This window comes from Medicago sativa, chromosome 6, assembly GCF_051527215.1.
Source record: "Medicago sativa cultivar Bolivia chromosome 6, Bolivia_mono, whole genome shotgun sequence".
Taxonomy (NCBI): domain Eukaryota; kingdom Viridiplantae; phylum Streptophyta; class Magnoliopsida; order Fabales; family Fabaceae; genus Medicago; species Medicago sativa.
Window position 1 is genome coordinate 24,235,710 of NC_140754.1, and position 19,346 is coordinate 24,255,055.

The 19,346-nt window shown below is 32.9% G+C and overlaps 1 protein-coding gene across 1 annotated transcript; it reads right to left on the reverse strand.

Moving 5' to 3' along the window:
- Positions 1 to 211: 211 nt before the first annotated feature.
- LOC146914067 (17.9 kDa class II heat shock protein-like) lies at positions 212 to 1,276 on the reverse strand. The gene has a single exon (XM_085716999.1). The coding sequence runs from the start codon at positions 1,150 to 1,152 to the stop codon at positions 490 to 492; it is 663 nt and encodes a 220-aa protein (XP_085573125.1). The 5' UTR covers positions 1,153 to 1,276; the 3' UTR covers positions 212 to 489.
- Positions 1,277 to 19,346: the final 18,070 nt, after the last annotated feature.

Here is a 19,346-nt window from a genome sequence, read left to right on the forward strand (position 1 = left end):
TACATCCCATCCCCTCATGCAAATAAACAAGATTTCTTCACAAGTCATGTATGAAACACCTACACAAACGCGATACCAACTAATAAACATGAGTTATATAATTTTAGATAATAGAAGTGTTTGTTGTAAGTAATCATATCAATCAAATAATCAGACACCAAAACATGTTAGACACTCAGACACACCTTCAATATCGTGTAAGTGCTACATATTAATAACGAAAATAAACCTACCATATCATCATCATATATCAGAATCATAGAAACAAAACATTAAGATCATCCTTGCATCACATTGTCTACAACATTAACTACTATTATAAAAAAAAGGGTTTCAATCTATGAAGCACGGAGACGGACACGTACAACGGACACAACACGTACAACGACACTTTGACACAACTAATAATTTGAAGGAAAAAAAATCACATAATTAAGTGTTATTACAAGTGACACGCCTAATCCGAGAAGTGTCTGTCCTTCATAGGTTTCAATTCAAGCCATTCTTTACTAGAATGGTTCGCATAGGCTTGTTAAAGTGACCATGAGGAACCAATCTTTTAAGAACAATAACACTAAGCACGCCATTTCGACAAGAAGCCGAAACAGAAGACATATTAGCATTGTGAGGAAGAACAAAACTGCGTATGAACTTTCCAACTCTTGTCTCCATTCTCAAATACTTGACACCTTCTTCATCTTCTTCTTCCCTCTTCCTCTCTCCACTTATCACAACCACATTATCATCATCTTTAACTTCAACCTTGATATCTTCCAATTTCATTCCCGGCACGTCGATCTCCAACACGTATGAATTTCGATATTCCTTCACTTCTGCAGGGGTCGTTGCACTAGTAGCAGCAGCAGCAGCAGCAATCAAAGTATAATCAACCAATGGTTCCGGTTCCGGTCCCGGTCCCGGTCTCGGCATTGTTGTTGTTGTTGGTTTCTTAGCAGCAAGAGCAACAGCAAGGTCATCTTCATTGTGGATGGGACGCTTGGTTCCAGATCTGGCAGTACGAGGTATGATGATCTTGTTGGTTGCAGTAGGGATTTTGGAAATGATTTTAGGAAGAGGTTGAACAACATCATCAGAATCAGAAGTTGAGTCATAGGATGATGAATGATAAGATGGTATCTTCTTCTTTATCATTGCCGCTGCCCGTCAGAAGCACGGTTTCTTTGTTTCTTTCCGGCAATCAACGGTCCTGTCTGTTTGGTAAGACCAGAAATGAGCTTATAGCTTATAACCGATAAACTCTTTGACAAAAAAAAAAACTATGTTTAATAAATGTCATTTTATCGTGAGTTTATAGTTTATTTTTCAGATGTTATTTCAAATAAGTGTTTTAGTTTATAGTTTATTGTTCTTGTAAGTTTAAGCTTAATTGATAGGAACGATGTATAATATATAACATTACAAGTTATGAGATTCAAACTCCTTCAAAAAAAAAAAAAACGTCAAATTGGGTCAATTTGGTAAGACTAGAAATGAACTTATAGTTTATAGCATATAAGCTTCTATGACAAAAAAAATTTGTTTAATAGAAGTTATTTTATCATAAATTTATAGTTTATTTTAATAGTTTATAGCTTATTTTTCGTACATTATTTTAAGGTTAAATTACACCGGAGATCCGTGAAATTAATTGATTATAACATGTTAGTCCTTTAAGTTTTTTCGTATCACTTAGTTCTTTTAAGTTATTCAATTGTAACAAGTTAGCCTTTTGTAACACTTAGGTCATTTAAGTTAGTTAATTGCGGCTTTTAGGTCTCGAATAACTTACATTTTTAAGATACTGAAATCCCCCAAATTGTTACACTTAAATGACTTAAAAGACCTCATTGGTACCGAAACAAACTTAAAAGATCAACTTATTACAATTAATTAACTTAAGGAATCTAACTAGTACGAAAAAAACTTAAAACATCAATTTATTACAATTAAATAACTTAAAGGACCTCTCATATAATTTACCTTTTTCTAGCTTATTATCTTTTCTTTCATTTATGCTCTTATTATTTTATCCAAAATCATTTTTTACCCATTATAATTTATTATCCCTAGAACTTAAAAGAACACACTACTATAATAAATATGCCTCGCACCCCTAGCTAGCTTGGGCATTAGCCCGGGCTCAAGCTACTTTCTTTGTACCAAGTCCAGCCCAATAACCTTTTTTCAACTAAAAAAAAATTAGGCAAAATCTGAAAATTCTCACACGCAAATAGATCTCGGAAAGGGTATTTATTTATCTCCTAATTTTATTTAGCACACTATTAACATATTCATCTCCCTTTCAAAAAAAAAAAAACAGATTCATCTCTCTTATTTTGAATGGTTAATTGTTCAAATTGACCACCATGTAAAATAAAAAACATATATTCTAGCATTGTAATTCGAGTTTTTTCTTATTTTTTATCCTATAATATACGCGTAGTATAAAAATGTGACATAGATGTCTTGAATTTTTTCCCGATGTTTTCCATACATGTTTAGCACGTTAAAATATAGCACGTCAAAAAATTAAATTTTTTCGACTAGGGACAAATTAATTATGATTTTTTATTTTCCATAGTTATGAATTTCTTAAACAATTTATAATTAATTTGTATCTCGTTTAAAAACTACAAAATTTCATTGTGAAGGTTCTTATCATCTTCCAGTCATGCCTCGCAAAATTAGGGAACTAAATTTGACTTGTGAGTATACTTATTACTCGTAACAAAATTTCAATTTTGCACGTTTTGATTGAAAAATCAAAATAAATTGAAACGACTTTCAAATGCTATGAAACTTTACGGATCCTTTTTATGTATTTTTATAGATATCTCTGCAAATGATGAGCTCAAAATGTTGTTTGTCGAAAATTTATAATATTTTTTGCAAAGCCATATTTTAACGTTCTTAGCACGCTATATTTTGCGATAAATTTTTTGCCCAGGCTCTATAATTTTCCTGGCTCCGCCACTGCTCGTGCCTTACATAAAAGAGCCTACCATAAGCAATATTTAAAGGGAAATGTTAACTAGTATTCTTGGGATACTCTTTAAAGACCATAAGTGGCATGTAATTTATGAAAGTGCATGTATTCAATACATTGAAATCAAAATAATTGTTAAAAAATAATTGTTTAATTTAAAATGCTTAAAGAATACCCGAAAGACACTCATTAACAAGACTCATATTTAAACATCACATTCGAAAACTCAGCTTGACATTATTGTAATAATTTGCCTTTCACTTTTTTATTTATATATATAACCTTCATATGTGTTTTTTTATTTAATGAACGATCACATTCTTGGTTTTGAACTAAATATACATTTAAAAAAATTGTTTTGCGTCTATTTAGTTTGAAAATAAATATTTGTTTAAGAAGATATTGTAACCATCAAATGCTATGTTTAATTGTTTTATTATATCAATGAGGCAAATTGGTGTTTGTGTGGCGATTTCAATGTCAAACGGCATCCAGATGTGAAGCAGATGATTGGCCCTAGGCAAGATGACTTTTTCACTTTAATCAATTCATAGATGAAAATATCCTTTTTTATCTCTCTTTGTGGGAGTAATTTCACTTGGTACCATGACGATGGTCTTTCTATGAGTCGTTTGACATATTCTTATTCTCTGAAAAGTGGTGTTTTACTTGGCTGAAATAGTGGTGTTTTACTTGGCCGAATTGTATTCAGATGGCTATGACTTGTAACCTATCTGACCATTCCCCTATTCTTTTGACTATTGATGATGTTAATTGGGATCCTCGTACTGTTTCGCATGGTTAAATGTTGGGCTAATTTCCCTAGATACCAACAATTCGTTAAGGACCAATGACATTCGTTTCGAGTTACAAGATGGGGAGGGTACGTGTTAAAAGAAAAATTCAAGTTGATAAAATCTAGTTTGAAAATTTGGCATCAGCAGCATTCTTAGAATACTGAAGGTAGAATTCTTGATGTGAAAGAACACATTTCTTCTTTAGATCATAAGGGGGAAGAATTCGATTTATAATTAAAGGAGGTGGAGGAGCTTCATTCCTTATCTACAAACTTATACTATGGTAAAAATTAATTCTAGTATGGATTGGCAAAACACAAGATTGTGTTGGTTAATAGAAGGTGTAACATTTCGATTTTTCGATAGATTTATTTTATTATTTATTTATGTGTGTTATATGTGCTCGTATGTGATTGTGTGCCTCTATGTGTATTTGTGGTTGGGAATTGTAGAATTTGGTGCTAGAAGGGTATTTTAGTCATTTTGGACTCAGGGGTATTTTGGTCATTTCACGAGTAGAGGTAATTTTGTAATTTGATGAGGATTTCTTTTAGTGCTTAGTGAGAGTGGGTATTTTACTAAGTTACTAGAGAGAGTGTAGTAATTATTTTATTACCGGTAAGTATTAGTATTACATTTTACCGTTAGGTGAGTAGTAACATTTTGGGTTAGAATAGAAATGGGTTAGACCCATTAAAGATTGTGAGTTGAGCCCAATTAAGTAAAACCTATTTAAACACTAGTGTTAGTAGTGAAATAGGGTTTTTACCAACATTTGCCATTTGGGAGAAGAGGAAGAAAGAGATAGAGACAAGAGAAGAGAAAGGGTTTGAAGAAGGAGAGCTAGGGATTCAAGTTGTGGGAGCTAAAGTGAAGCCTTAGCTTGAGTTTGTGAAGAATTAAGGTAAGGGGGTTAGTCTTTGATCATAATTACTTAGTTGTAGTTTCTACCCTAATTCTTTACTTAAGTGCTTAATTGAATAATTGATTATTGTGGAATTAATTGTGAAATTCGTGCTTATGTTATGATGCAATGTTTGGGTATGCAAATTGAATGTTAATTGAGTTGTTGATGATGAAATTGCAAGCTTAAATCATGTACATATGTCCGCTTTGTGTTTTGCCAAAAAATTGTTGATATGAGATGTTGTTGTTGATGAATTGTGATGAATTCATGATTGGTTGTTGTTGTTGATGTTGTGAGGTGTTGTTGTTGATGAATGGAACCTTTGGGTTATCAATATCTTGAGCTTGTGATGATTGTCTCGTTATTTTTAAAGTTTTATGAAAATGGGTCAAATGGTGAATTTTGTTGGAAGAATGTTTTGGGTCAAATTTTATATCAATTTAAGTGTCTTTTCATGTTTGGAAATGTTTGGACAAACCTTGGGATCAAATTTGGGCATTGGGAAGTCAAAATTGAGGTTTTGGGGTGAAAATGGGGTTTTTCCCGAGAGCTTATCGTCACAACTCGCCACAGCGAGTTGGAGGCGAGTTGGACGCGAGCAGCGGGGACTCCTCGGAGCTTACTCACCTCGCGAGTAAAGTTACTTGCAACGGCGAGTTACACAGTCAGCACCCCTATTTTGCGTTCTTGCGTCTTTTTCCCTCGTTTTCGTTTTGATTTGGGTTTTTGTGTAAACATGAAAGTTTTAGATGATCTTGTTATCTTTCCAAAGGCTTTGGTTTGGCGTGGAAATGATTTTTGGATTTTAAGTTATGAGGAAAATACTCTTAGTAAATTTTACGAAACTTCCGCATAACTATTCCTAAGTCGACCCAAACTTTGTGGATTGTTTCCTAACTTCAAACTTATGTTTTATGAGTTCATGAAAAGTGTTTAAATGATTCCTAAACTGTGATGTAGTGGATCTAGCTTGTTTTGATTTGAAAATGGAAAATTCCTTAAAAAGTGAGACGAACTTTGAGTTTTTATGATTTCGTCACATTTGGCCGGTGAAACGCCAAAGTATCCTCTACTGCACCCACATGTGGCCTAGAGGTATACTTAGTTGAGGCATTGAATCTTGTTTACTTGGTTTGGTTCAATAATTTCAATTATTTTGAAAATGAGATAAGATAGACGAATTTTGTTGAAAACGGTTCCTTTGGACCAATTGCCTTGTGAATCTCTTGTGAATGATTTTATATGATCAATTGAGGGTGTATGAATGGTTGTTGAAGGATGAATATGATGTTTATCATAAATGTTGTATTATTCCACTTTGCTTGGTTTATGAGAAGTATGTGGGATTGTTGTGAGATATTGTGTAGTTGATAATGATGTGTGTGATGATGACTCTTATGTGAATTATGATTGTTGAATGTAAGGACATGTATACTTGATAATGCAATGTTGTTGAGATAGTCAATGTAATTGGAGGTGTACTTTTACATTGTCGTTGTTATGTTGAAGTTGTGCATTATACGTAACAGCCGGTGGGCCCCTCGCAAGGCACCTTTGCATCCACCGCACTGCGTTACTCACAAGCTTAATCACTAGCCCCCTCACCATACTAGTGTTTTTGCCTCCGTGGGAATCGAACCTAGTACACAGGGATAAGTACTACTTCAATGCATTCCCACTACCAATTGAGCTAGTAGCTCAATTGGTAGTGGGAATGCATTGAAGTAGTACTTATCCCTGTGTACTAGGTTCGATTCCCACGGGAGGCAAAAACACTAGTATGGTGAGGGGGCTAGTGATTAAGCTTGTGAGTAACAAAGGCAAAGGCGGTGGGTGCAAAGGCCTTGCGAGGGGCCCACCGGGCTGTTACTAACGCCCTCCTTTTTATTTAATTATTTATATTGAGTTAGAGTCTATTTATGTGGTTTATTTATTTATATGAGGTGTTAGTATTTTATTATGTGAAATTATTCTATTATTTATTAGAATATGAGAATTATTAGAGTAAGTAGATTTGGAGGTAGTTGTCTTTTTATGATTTAGTCGATTTATTTTGATGAGTGATATTTTGTTATGTTATATGTTGGTATTTACTAGAATAATATATATTTGTTATTTGTTAGAGATATATTTGTTATTTGGTAGAGATATATTTGTTATTTGGTGTATAAATATATTTGTTATTTGTTAGAGATATATTTGTTATTTGGTATATAAATATATTTGTTATTTGTTAGAAATATATTTGTTATTTGGTGTAGAAATATATTTGTTATTTGTGAGAGATATATTTAATTTAGAAATAAATAAGATTATGAGGATTATTAGTGTGAGTGGAATTGGGGGTTAGAATAGAAAGAAAAATAAGTTGTTGGGCCTAAATAGATTTGGGAAGAATATTTTATTATTATAAATAGATAAGCTTAGGTTGGAAAGAGTTTACCTTAAACCGCTTTTTGGAAAAGAGGAGAACAAGAAAGAAGAGAAGAGAAGAGAAGAGGAAAGAAGAACGCCGCTGGCGATTCGGGAATTAATCTAAGGTGAGGGTGAGACTATCTTGCATTAATATTAAGTTGTTAAATCATTAGATTGCATCTAACAAGTTGGGGAAAGTTTGTGAGAATTTGAGAATTAGGGTTTTGAGAGAGATTTGATGATTAGATGATGAAAACTTGTTGAATTGATGTAGAAATTGTATACAGTCCTTAGATAACCCATATGACGATTATTGGATGTAGTTTTGAGGTTAGAACCATGAAATTGGATGAGATGTTGGTGAGTTTAAGAATTAGGGTTTAATAATTGTAATAGGTTGTTAATAGATTTGAGAACCCTTTGAATTTGCATACAGTAAGTTGATGAATAATTAGTGTTCTAATGATAGGGTAATCATAGGGTAATGATTAGGGTCAAGTTTGGAGAGTATTGGATCGAATAAGAAGTGGAAAAGATTTCCCCAAAGCGAAATCGCAGCTGAACTGCGATTTTGCTGTCAATGTGCAAAACGCTTTTTTATTGTCTCAGTTTGACAAGTTTAAGTTCCGAACTAGGTTTAGGTGTAAACACGAAAGTTGTAGGTATGGATGTTAGCTTTCTAATGCCGTTGGTCTCACGTCAATAGGATTTATAGAACTTGAGTTATGGTCAAATTACTGCACGTACGTCACAGTGAATTTTTATGAACTTTCAGCACAACTTTTCCGAATTTAAAATAAAAACTGGTACTGATCGGTACAGAATTGGTCTTAGGCGTAAACATGAAAGTTTTAGATAATTTTGTTAGCTTTCTAGTGGCTTTGGTTTGACGTGAAAATGATGTTTGGTCTTTGAGTTATGATTAAAATACTACAGGGAGGTCTTAGCGAAATTGTACGGTGACAGCATTCTCTGTTTCATGTTTTTGCATTTTGTTCATATGTTTCTGTTTTGAATTGATCTTTGTTCTAAACATGAAAGTTGTTGATATTTGTGATATCTTTCCAGTAGCTTTGGTTTGACATGAAAATATGTTGTGGATAATTTATTATGTTTTTACAAAGATACATAGTGAATTATTGTCGATGTTTAAATACGATGTTATATGAAGTTGTTTATGATTGATGAATATGATGTTTTAAGATGTTGTTTATTATCATTTGATATTGTTATATTATGATATGACATGAATTATTTATGTGATCCATATGTTGTCAAGATGTTAAGATGTTAAGACGTTAAGATGATAAGAGTTGTTAAGTCGTCGAGTCGTTATGAAGTCATCAAGTTGTTAAGATGTTATGTTGTCAAGATATCAAGATGTTAGGATGTCATAGATGTTCATAAAGTTTCTAAGACGTAAGATGTTGAGTCCATGCATACTCATTTAAAGATGAGGGTTCATGCCCTGGAGCTTTTGCTCAACCACGACGATGGAGTTTTTGCTCAACAACGACGATGGAGCTTATGCTCAACCACGACGATGAGGGCTTATGCCCTAGGAGTATATTTATGCTCAACCACGACGATGAGGGCTTATGCCCTAAAATGGTACCACATGCATTTGCATTTTCATGATGATTCAAGATGATTTACGATGATAAGAGTTGCATAGTCGAGTTGAGTCGCATTGTCAAGTCAAGAGTCGAGTCGATCATGAAGTTGTTTATGACTATGATTATGAAGTTGATTATGAGTTTGATTAAGAAGTTGTTATGATGATTATAAGTTGTTAAATGATTATTGTTGTTGATGTTCATGATTGTTTTGATGATGATGTTTGTTTATGAGTTGATGATTATGATTTGATGATTATGGTTATAATTAGTACTTGAAGTTATATGATGATGTTTATGTCTATGATTAAGATGCTATGATTAAAAGGATATATGATAATGCTTATGACTAATATTAGTAGATATGTGATGATATTTATATGATGATATGATACGAAGTATATGACTAATATAGGAAGAATAATGATACTAGTTAAGGAAGTTTAAGTTGTTAGATATGATTAATGAGTTATTAGATATGATTAATGAGTTATAAGATGTTTAAGTTGTTGAATGTACTTTATATGATTTATATGTTTAATATTTTTGTTTTGAGAAATCTCACCCCTCTCGCTTGGAAATGTTGCTCTTCGTATGGGTAACTTGCGGGTAATCAAGATTAGAGGCGTCGTGAGTGGACTCCTCACATGTGTGTCTAGGTGCTCGATACGTAACGGGATGGGACTTGACTTTACTTCTATTCCTTACGTATTGTTTATGAACTTTTATGAATAAATATTGAACTAAGACTTATGAGATTTTCTAATGAGGCCTGCGTGCCAAAGACTTTTTATGATGAATGAACTAGTTCCGCCGCGAAGTTTTGAATTACTTATGTTAAATGATTTTGAAGAATAAATTGTTATTTATTCAGTTTATGAATTTTTAAGAAGTGTAGCATTCCGTTTAAAGTTGAATTACTCGATTTTTAATTATGAAATTTTTACGTGGGGAAAACGGGGTGTTACAATTGGTATCGAGCAGGTCGGTCCGTCCGGCCAATTAGATGAGTCGTTATGTCGTGTCGTCATGTTTTCTAGTTAGTAGTTATGTTTTTTTATGTGGTCATGTTTAACCGACTAACTTGATGTGGTTTTTGTGTTTTGTTTGAAGAAGTAATGACTAAATTTATTTTCTATTGTGCTTGAATTTCGAGGACGAAATTCTTTTAAGTTGGGGAGAGTTGTAACGCCCTCCTTTCTATTTAATTATTTATATTGAGTTAGAGTCTATTTATGTGGTTTATTTATTTATATGAGGTGTTAGTATTTTATTATGTGAAATTATTCTATTATTTATTAGAATATGAGAATTATTAGAGTAAGTAGATTTGGAGGTAGTTGTCTTTTTATGATTTAGTCGATTTATTTTGATGAGTGATATTTTGTTATGTTATATGTTGGTATTTACTAGAATAATATATATTTGTTATTTGTTAGAGATATATTTGTTATTTGGTAGAGATATATTTGTTATTTGGTGTATAAATATATTTGTTATTTGTTAGAGATATATTTGTTATTTGGTATATAAATATATTTGTTATTTGTTAGAAATATATTTGTTATTTGGTGTAGAAATATATTTGTTATATGTGAGAGATATATTTAATTTAGAAATAAATAAGATTATGAGGATTATTAGTGTGAGTGGAATTGGGGGTTAGAATAGAAAGAAAAATAAGTTGTTGGGCCTAAATAGATTTGGGAAGAATATTTTAGTATTATAAATAGATAAGTTTAGGTTGGAAAGAGTTTACCTTAAACCGCTTTTTGGAAAAGAGGAGAACAAGAAAGAAGAGAAGAGAAGAGAAGAGGAAAGAAGAACGCTGCTGCTGATTCGGGAATTAATCTAAGGTGAGGGTGAGACTATCTTGCATTAATATTAAGTTGTTAAATCATTAGATTGCATCTAACAAGTTGGGGAAAGTTTGTGAGAATTTGAGAATTAGGGTTTTGAGAGAGATTTGATGATTAGATGATGAAAACTTGTTGAATTGATGTAGAAATTGTATACAGTCCTTAGATAACCCATATGACGATTATTGGATGTAGTTTTGAGGTTAGAACCATGAAATTGGATGAGATGTTGGTGAGTTTAAGAATTAGGGTTTAATAATTGTAATAGGTTGTTAATAGATTTGAGAACCCTTTGAATTTGCATACAGTAAGTTGATGAATAATTAGTGTTCTAATGATAGGGTAATCATAGGGTAATGATTAGGGTCAAGTTTGGAGAGTATTGGATCGAATAAGAAGTGGAAAAGATTTCCCCAAAGCGAAATCGCAGCTGAACTGCGATTTTGCTGTCAATGTGCAAAACGCTTTTTTATTGTCTCAGTTTGACAAGTTTAAGTTCCGAACTAGGTTTAGGTGTAAACACGAAAGTTGTAGGTATGGATGTTAGCTTTCTAATGCCGTTGGTCTCACATCAATAGGATTTATAGAACTTGAGTTATGGTCAAATTACTGCACGTACGTCACAGTGAATTTTTATGAACTTTCAGCACAACTTTTCCGAATTTAAAATAAAAACTGGTACTGATCGGTACAGAATTGGTCTTAGGCGTAAACATGAAAGTTTTAGATAATTTTGTTAGCTTTCTAGTGGCTTTGGTTTGACGTGAAAATGATGTTTGGTCTTTGAGTTATGATTAAAATACTACAGGGAGGTCTTAGCGAAATTGTACGGTGACAGCATTCTCTCGTTTCATGTTTTTGCATTTTGTTCATATGTTTCTGTTTTGAATTGATCTTTGTTCTAAACATGAAAGTTGTTGATATTTGTGATATCTTTCCAGTAGCTTTGGTTTGACATGAAAATATGTTGTGGATAATTTATTATGTTTTTACAAAGATACATAGTGAATTATTGTCGATGTTTAAATACGATGTTATATGAAGTTGTTTATGATTGATGAATATGATGTTTTAAGATGTTGTTTATTATCATTTGATATTGTTATATTATGATATGACATGAATTATTTATGTGATCCATATGTTGTCAAGATGTTAAGATGTTAAGACGTTAAGATGATAAGAGTTGTTAAGTCGTCGAGTCGTTATGAAGTCATCAAGTTGTTAAGATGTTATGTTGTCAAGATATCAAGATGTTAGGATGTCATAGATGTTCATAAAGTTTCTAAGACGTAAGATGTTGAGTCCATGCATACTCATTTAAAGATGAGGGTTCATGCCCTGGAGCTTTTGCTCAACCACGACGATGGAGCTTTTGCTCAACAACGACGATGGAGCTTATGCTCAACCACGACGATGAGGGCTTATGCCCTAGGAGTATATTTATGCTCAACCACGACGATGAGGGCTTATGCCCTAAAATGGTACCACATGCATTTGCATTTTCATGATGATTCAAGATGATTTACGATGATAAGAGTTGCATAGTCGAGTTGAGTCGCATTGTCGAGTCAAGAGTCGAGTCGATCATGAAGTTGTTTATGACTATGATTATGAAGTTGATTATGAGTTTGATTAAGAAGCTGTTATGATGATTATAAGTTGCTAAATGATTATTGTTGTTGATGTTCATGATTGTTTTGATGATGATGTTTGTTTATGAGTTGATGATTATGATTTGATGATTATGGTTATAATTAGTACTTGAAGTTATATGATGATGTTTATGTCTATGATTAAGATGCTATGATTAAAAGGATATATGATAATGCTTATGACTAATATTAGTAGATATGTGATGATATTTATATGATGATATGATACGAAGTATATGACTAATATAGGAAGAATAATGATACTAGTTAAGGAAGTTTAAGTTGTTAGATATGATTAATGAGTTATTAGATATGATTAATGAGTTATAAGATGTTTAAGTTGTTGAATGTACTTTATATGATTTATATGTTTAATATTTTTGTTTTGAGAAATCTCACCCTCTCTGCTTGGAAATGTTGCTCTTCGTATGGGTAACTTGCGGGTAATCAAGATTAGAGGCGTCGTGAGTGGACTCCTCACATGTGTGTCTAGGTGCTCGATACGTAACGGGATGAGACTTGACTTTACTTCTATTCCTTACGTATTGTTTATGAACTTTTATGAATAAATATTGAACTAAGACTTATGAGATTTTCTAATGAGGCCTGCGTGCCAAAGACTTTTTATGATGAATGAACTAGTTCCGCCGCGAAGTTTTGAATTACTTATTGTCATACTCCAATTTTGGACCGGTCATTTCTTTTCCCAGTCATTTTTAAAAAACGTCTCAAACTCTTTTCTCGTTTTAATTATTTAAAGTCATTTAGTCGTCTTTTAAACTTGTTTTTGAAGCTTTATTTTACAGTTCCGGGTGAATTTCTTTTTGTCCAAGTTTCGTGTAATTATTTCTTTGACGCGTCGCTTTTTAAAAAAAATATATTTTACACTCTCTTTTTAAGTATTTAGCGTCTTACGTATATTTTAATCTCCTCTAAAAGTTTTTAATTCAAATTTTCCTCTTTATCCGTCTTTAAATTGCTTCAAAAGATTTTTTTGTTCGCGCTTTAAAACGCCGCGTTATTTTAGACATTTCGGATCAAAACTTCGGCAGAGGTATTTTAAAATACCTCATTTAAGATAAAGTCTTTAGTTTTTATTATTATTATTATTATTATTATTATTATTATTATTATTATTATTATTATTATTATTATTTTTATTATAACTTTTATTAATATTTAGCTTTTAGTCACGTGAGTTAAAAACTCACCATCCTTTTTATTTTCTTTTTTTCTTTTTATTATTTTTATTCTTATTTCATTTTAGTCCTTTAGTCTTGTCCAAGTGTCGATCTTGTCATTGGTCTTATAGGAGACTTGGTCCCCAATTTTCGTTTTTGTTGTGTTGGCACTTTTCGGCGAGACATGAGGGCATTTTGGTCTTTTTTCGCTCGGGCTCGAAACCCTAAAATGACGAGTCTATAAATAGAGTGTCATTTATGGCAGCAGAGGTCCAATCATTGGCTTTACACCGTGGCGACGGCAGAAACCCTAATTTCTTTTCTCTTTCACCCAATTTCAAATCAAATACAAAAAAAATCACAAAAATAATCCAAAAACACATGAACATGAAGAACAACATGAAGAACACATGAAGCTTTCAATTTCCGAGACCACATCACACCCTCAAATTCGAAGTTTAAACATCACATAATAACACGAAACACGAAGCAACAACTCGGAATCATCATTATCTCGCGACCATAACATCAAATCTGAACTCATTCCGGCAATAATTCGAGTTCGTATTTCGTTTTCCAAAGCAAGAACAAGTTCGTTTCAATCGGTTTCGGCTTCACAAGGACGCAGCTAAACTCAAATTTGTAGATCGGAAGATTTTCCTTTGAAGTTTTTCTCTTACTAACACTCTAGTCTCCGATTGAACAGAGGTAACCGACTCACCTTCTCTCCTTTATCCGACCTGTCGATTCATATATGCATGTGAAATGTTTGTTTCAAAATGTTCTTGAAAAGTTTGTGAGTTTGAATCCGAGTTTAGAAACTTAGATCTAGAATATTCCGCTTTGTTTTTAAAAAAAATAACCTCGGATTCGAACTCGGGAGCAAACGAAGTGTCCGGATCCACTTTCAAGTTTTTAAAAAACGTAAAAAAAAACCGACGCGGCGGCGCCGCCCGTTTGGGCCGAGCACCACCGCGTCGGAGAAGAGAAGCCGGCCGGAGAAGAAGACTCTCATTTGAGAGCTTCTCTCACTAAAAACTGTGTAGAGAGAGGGAGAAAGAGGATTGTGAGGGTTTTGAACCGAAAACTGGGTTTTATAACATAGGTAAACCGGTTCGGTTCACTTGAATTGAACCGGTTTACTTCGGTTCCCTCCCTTCCCCTTTCAACCATCCGATCTCGCTTTCCTTGATGATCCAATGGCTTCGTTCGCTTGTTACTACGGGCATTACTTGTTATTGTATGTGTTATCGCTTAAGGACCATTAGATCTATCATCTTATAGATCTAATGGCTACCGAAGCTTTCCATTTAATTCCATAAATGCCTCGTATTTTGGTAGTGCCGTGTGTACACCTTTTTGGCCTTATGATCAAAATATCCAAAGGCCAGGATCAAATCCCCGCCAATGGATCAAAGTGAAGGCCCACTTTATTTTTTCTCTACTTTTTTACTACCGAAACCCCTCGTTGTGTTACTTACACCCCTGTTTCATTCAAAACTTCTCCAAAAACTCCTAAAAATATATGTGCTTATTTTATCGTTTTATTTACTGTTTTTGCTGTTGATATTTTCACTATATTTCATAATTTCATAGTCTAAATTTCTTTCATGCATTTTATTTAATATTGTCTCATCTATTTTAAAACTTTGGTTTCCATATTTTATCTTCTTGTGTTCTTGGCTTTAAAACTTTATGTCATGCATTCTTTTAATGTCTTATGCATTTTCTCACATATGCATCTTTGCTTTATTTTGTGCCTCATCATTGCATTGCGTTTAATATTTGATGCTTTTTTAACTTTTTCTATATATCATTTAATCATGCTTGCTTCAAATTTTGGTATTTATTCATTGTTTCCTATTGCAAAGCCCCATAATTATTAGTGTGTATAATTAGGGGAATGATGTAATTTGTTGTGGGCTTTGCATTTAGGAATGGTATGTAATAGCTTAGTAATTGCACACACCGACACAAGCACCGACACTACACCATTTTATCCATGCTTGCTTTACCTTTTGCATCGTTACGCCAATTTACCGTTAGTTTAGTAAAACCTTTTTCATTCCAAAAATTAAATAAGCAAAAGTCAAATTATTTTCATAATAAACCTTGGATCCAAATCCAAGTGATTTTTCCCTTTATTTTCTTAATCAAATTCCTAATTGAACTTTAATTAAACTTAGACTCAATTTCTTAAATAAAATGAAACAACCTCACTTCTATTTTTATTTCTAGTGCCTTGAGGCCCCTCAAATCTCCTTCTTGAAAACCATTTTTCAAAAATAATTAAAATCAACCTAACCCACAAAAATATTTTTTATAAGAGTGAACTACGGTGGTTTTGATCCCTTTTAAGGGTACGTAGGCAGAGGCTTTATTCCTTTCAAATCAATCAAATAAAAATAACCAAAACTCCTACTTCTTCTCCCTCCATTCTTTCACTCATACTTTAATCAATAATTTTTCAAATGAAATAAAGTTAGAAAGAGGTTCTCACGGAGTACCGTGAACGACGCGGCTGCCTAACACCTTCCCGAATCGTAACCAACCCCCGGATCCAAAAAGGGTTTTTCAATCTCTTTTTCCCTTCCCAAGAATAAAATCGAGCAAGTCCGGTAGATTGAAGGTTCAAGTCCAATTAATGGCTTGATACCCGAAAATCTTGGTCTACACTTATGTTAAATGATTTTGAAGAATAAATTGTTATTTATTCAGTTTATGAATTTTTAAGAAGTGTAACATTCCGTTTAAAGTTGAATTACTCGATTTTTAATTATGAAATTTTTACGTTGGGAAAACGGGGTGTTACATTATCGGGTCGTTGTTGTATGTCCATGCATCATATCATACCGAGTCATATGTTGAAATGTAAAAGGAGGTGTACTTTTACATAGTTGTTGTAAGAGGAGGTGTACTCTTACATAGATGTGCGGTTGGCATCTAATGACCGTTGTTTCGGTACCGCATGCATGTATGTGTCGAGTATAAGCGCATTGCATATTTAAATGGAATCTTGATGTGATATATGAATGTTGTTTGTTGGTGATAAGTGGATGCTTGCTTGTAATTTTTGGATTGGTTGAATGAATGAATATTTGGAGGTTAATTGTCTATGCAAGCTATTTGAAAACTGAATTGTCTTATTCATTTCAATTATTATTTATTGATTATGATTAATGTAATGCTAACCTCCGGTGGTTTTGACCGCCTACCTGTCCGTATGGATGGGTAGACGCCGTGTGCAGTAGTCCGCTTGCGGTGAGTGCTTGGATAGCCGGAGTTAGCCTCCGCTATCATTTTGGAGTTTTAGTTTAGGGCTGCGATTAGGTCGAGTCGGTGTCCCTTTCTTTTGTTGGATTTTATCTATGTTGAGGTGTACTCATTGTTGAGACTTTAGAGGATTCTATGTTGATGTCGATGTTTGACCATGGCATATGTATTGTTTTGATTTGGAGATGTATGATTATATCCGTTGTGACTGATGAGATATTATATATATGTATTCGGTTGTTATTTTGTTTAGACGTAGCGTCTAATTCTTGAATATTTGCTATATTCGCATGTTTTATTCCTTTAATAAATTAGGGCGTTACGAAGGTGATGCTAACACAGTTTTTTTCATGGAGTTTTGTCTTCTAGGGTGCGCGAGGAAAGGCATAGGGTGGGAAAAGTAAATCTCAAATATTTTATCTTATACATTTCACACCCGTGAAATTGCAAAGCCAACGAAATTGTAGAGCCCATAAATTGCAAAGCCCACAAAATTGCAGAGCCCATAAATTGTTGTCAATTGATTTAGATATTTAGGGGTGAACCGAAGGTCTAAAGCGATAAGGATTGAGAAGAGAAGAGAATCGGTTGAGAAAAAAATTGTGATTCAATTGAGAAAAATGGAAAATTTGTTAAATCAATAGTTAATAGTTATAACACTTTTTAGAATTTAAAAATAGTTATTTGAATAAAATATTTAAAAGTTTAAATGGAGTTTTTTCTTCTTGGAATTTTCTTTCTTGGACTTGTCCTTTTGAAGATCGGGACAATCGGCAACAAAGTTACCATGTTTCTTTCGGTTGAAGCAAGTCTTTGGTTCATCCTTCTTTTCTTTGTAGTTTGATCTTTTGACTCCATTTCTTCTTCCATGAAACATTTTCTTTTTCTTGTTCGATACGAAGCCTCCTGGTCAAAAATGTCATATCTTCAACATCAGAACCATCTTCAAAATCTTCTTTTAGAGCTTATTCTTCTAATTCCACATCTTGAATTGATTTGCCCTTAGAATTTAGAGCAATAGACTTAGACTTCTTGTTTAGTTCATCACCTACACGCTCCATCTCATGACTCTTCGGAGAGAGCTTATGAGGTTCTCCAAACTAAGCTTGTTTAAGTCTTTTGCTTCATGAATAGCAGTAACTTTTGGTCTCCATTTGACTTAAAGACTCATCGAATCTTCTTGACATGATATGTAGGTGATCCTGTAAATTTTAAAAAGTTAAGCTGTCCAAAAACCTTTTTTTGAACGACAAATAAATATATTTATTGAATCAAAACAATTTACACGAGACAAACAAAGTATAAGGAGTACTATAATCACTATCAAATAAATAGTACAAGGTGTACTCCACCCAAAACACTAAATCCTAAAAGCCTTAGGGTATGTTTGGAACAGTCGATCATCTAAGGAAAGAAAGCATCAAGGATAGAAACACATTTCAAGAAACTTTCTATGGTTTGGTTGCACAAGATAGAGGAAGGAAAGACCACTTTTTTCTGGGTCCCACACAAGATTCCCATCCCTCCTAATTTGAGAAGAAAGTTTTCGATGGTAGGGGGCATTGCAAAAAGACAAAAACAACCTAATGTCAAAATATAATCTTTATTTTATATTATTATTATTATATAATATTTTTTTATTGAAAAACGTGAGAATAGTATCTTATAAAGAGTATATATTATCATTATATATTTGAGCTATATATTTAGTGATATATTTCAGCTATATATGTGTATTTATTTTATTAAAGATGTGTATTTTATTAAGATTATATTTTAAAAAAATTATCTTTATATTTTATTTTACTTAAAGGGCATGTATGTCATTTTATAAGTATACTTCTTTCTTTCCTCTCATTTTCTATTCACTTTCACTACAATCAAACAACCTAACAAATCATCTCACTTTTCATTCACTTTCCTCATACTTTCTTTCCTTTAACAATCTTTCCTCTTACAATCTTTCCTCTCACTTTCTTTGGTGATCCAAACACACCCTTAGGGTGTGTTTGGATCACCAAAGAAAGTAAGAGGAAAAATTGTAAGAGGAAAGATTGTTAAAGGAAAGAAAGTATGAGGAAAGTGAATGGAAAGTGAGATGATTTGTTAGGTTGTTTGGTATGAATGAAAGTGATAAGAAAGTGAGAGGAAAGATAGTTATATGGTTAGTAAATTGACATATATATCCCTACATAATAGATATAATATTTGAATTATTTATTATATAAATAAGTAACGTGATTAAAAACAAGCAATATTTTTTTTGAGGGATCCAACAAGCAATAATTTAAAAGTATATTATATTATAAATTGGAATGAAAAATGGGAGAACAAAGTGACGGTCGTGAGGGAAGCATATTAATTAATGCAAAAAAAATAGCATTGGTAATAAGCTTCAAAGCAATGGTCATTTTTGTAATTTTATCATAGTGCCATGCATTCACCGGGTTTCCGTCCAAAACCTGAGGGGAAACATTTTGCATGTGGGACCCACAGAAAAGTTTCTTTCCTTGCTGAAATTTGACCAAACCAAACTGTGGAAGCACACAAATCAATAATCTTTCCTTGCTTTGAAAGCTTTCCATCCTTAAACAATCAGCTCCAAACACACCCTTAAGAAAGACCCATCTCAAGTAACATATGCAAAATACAATGTT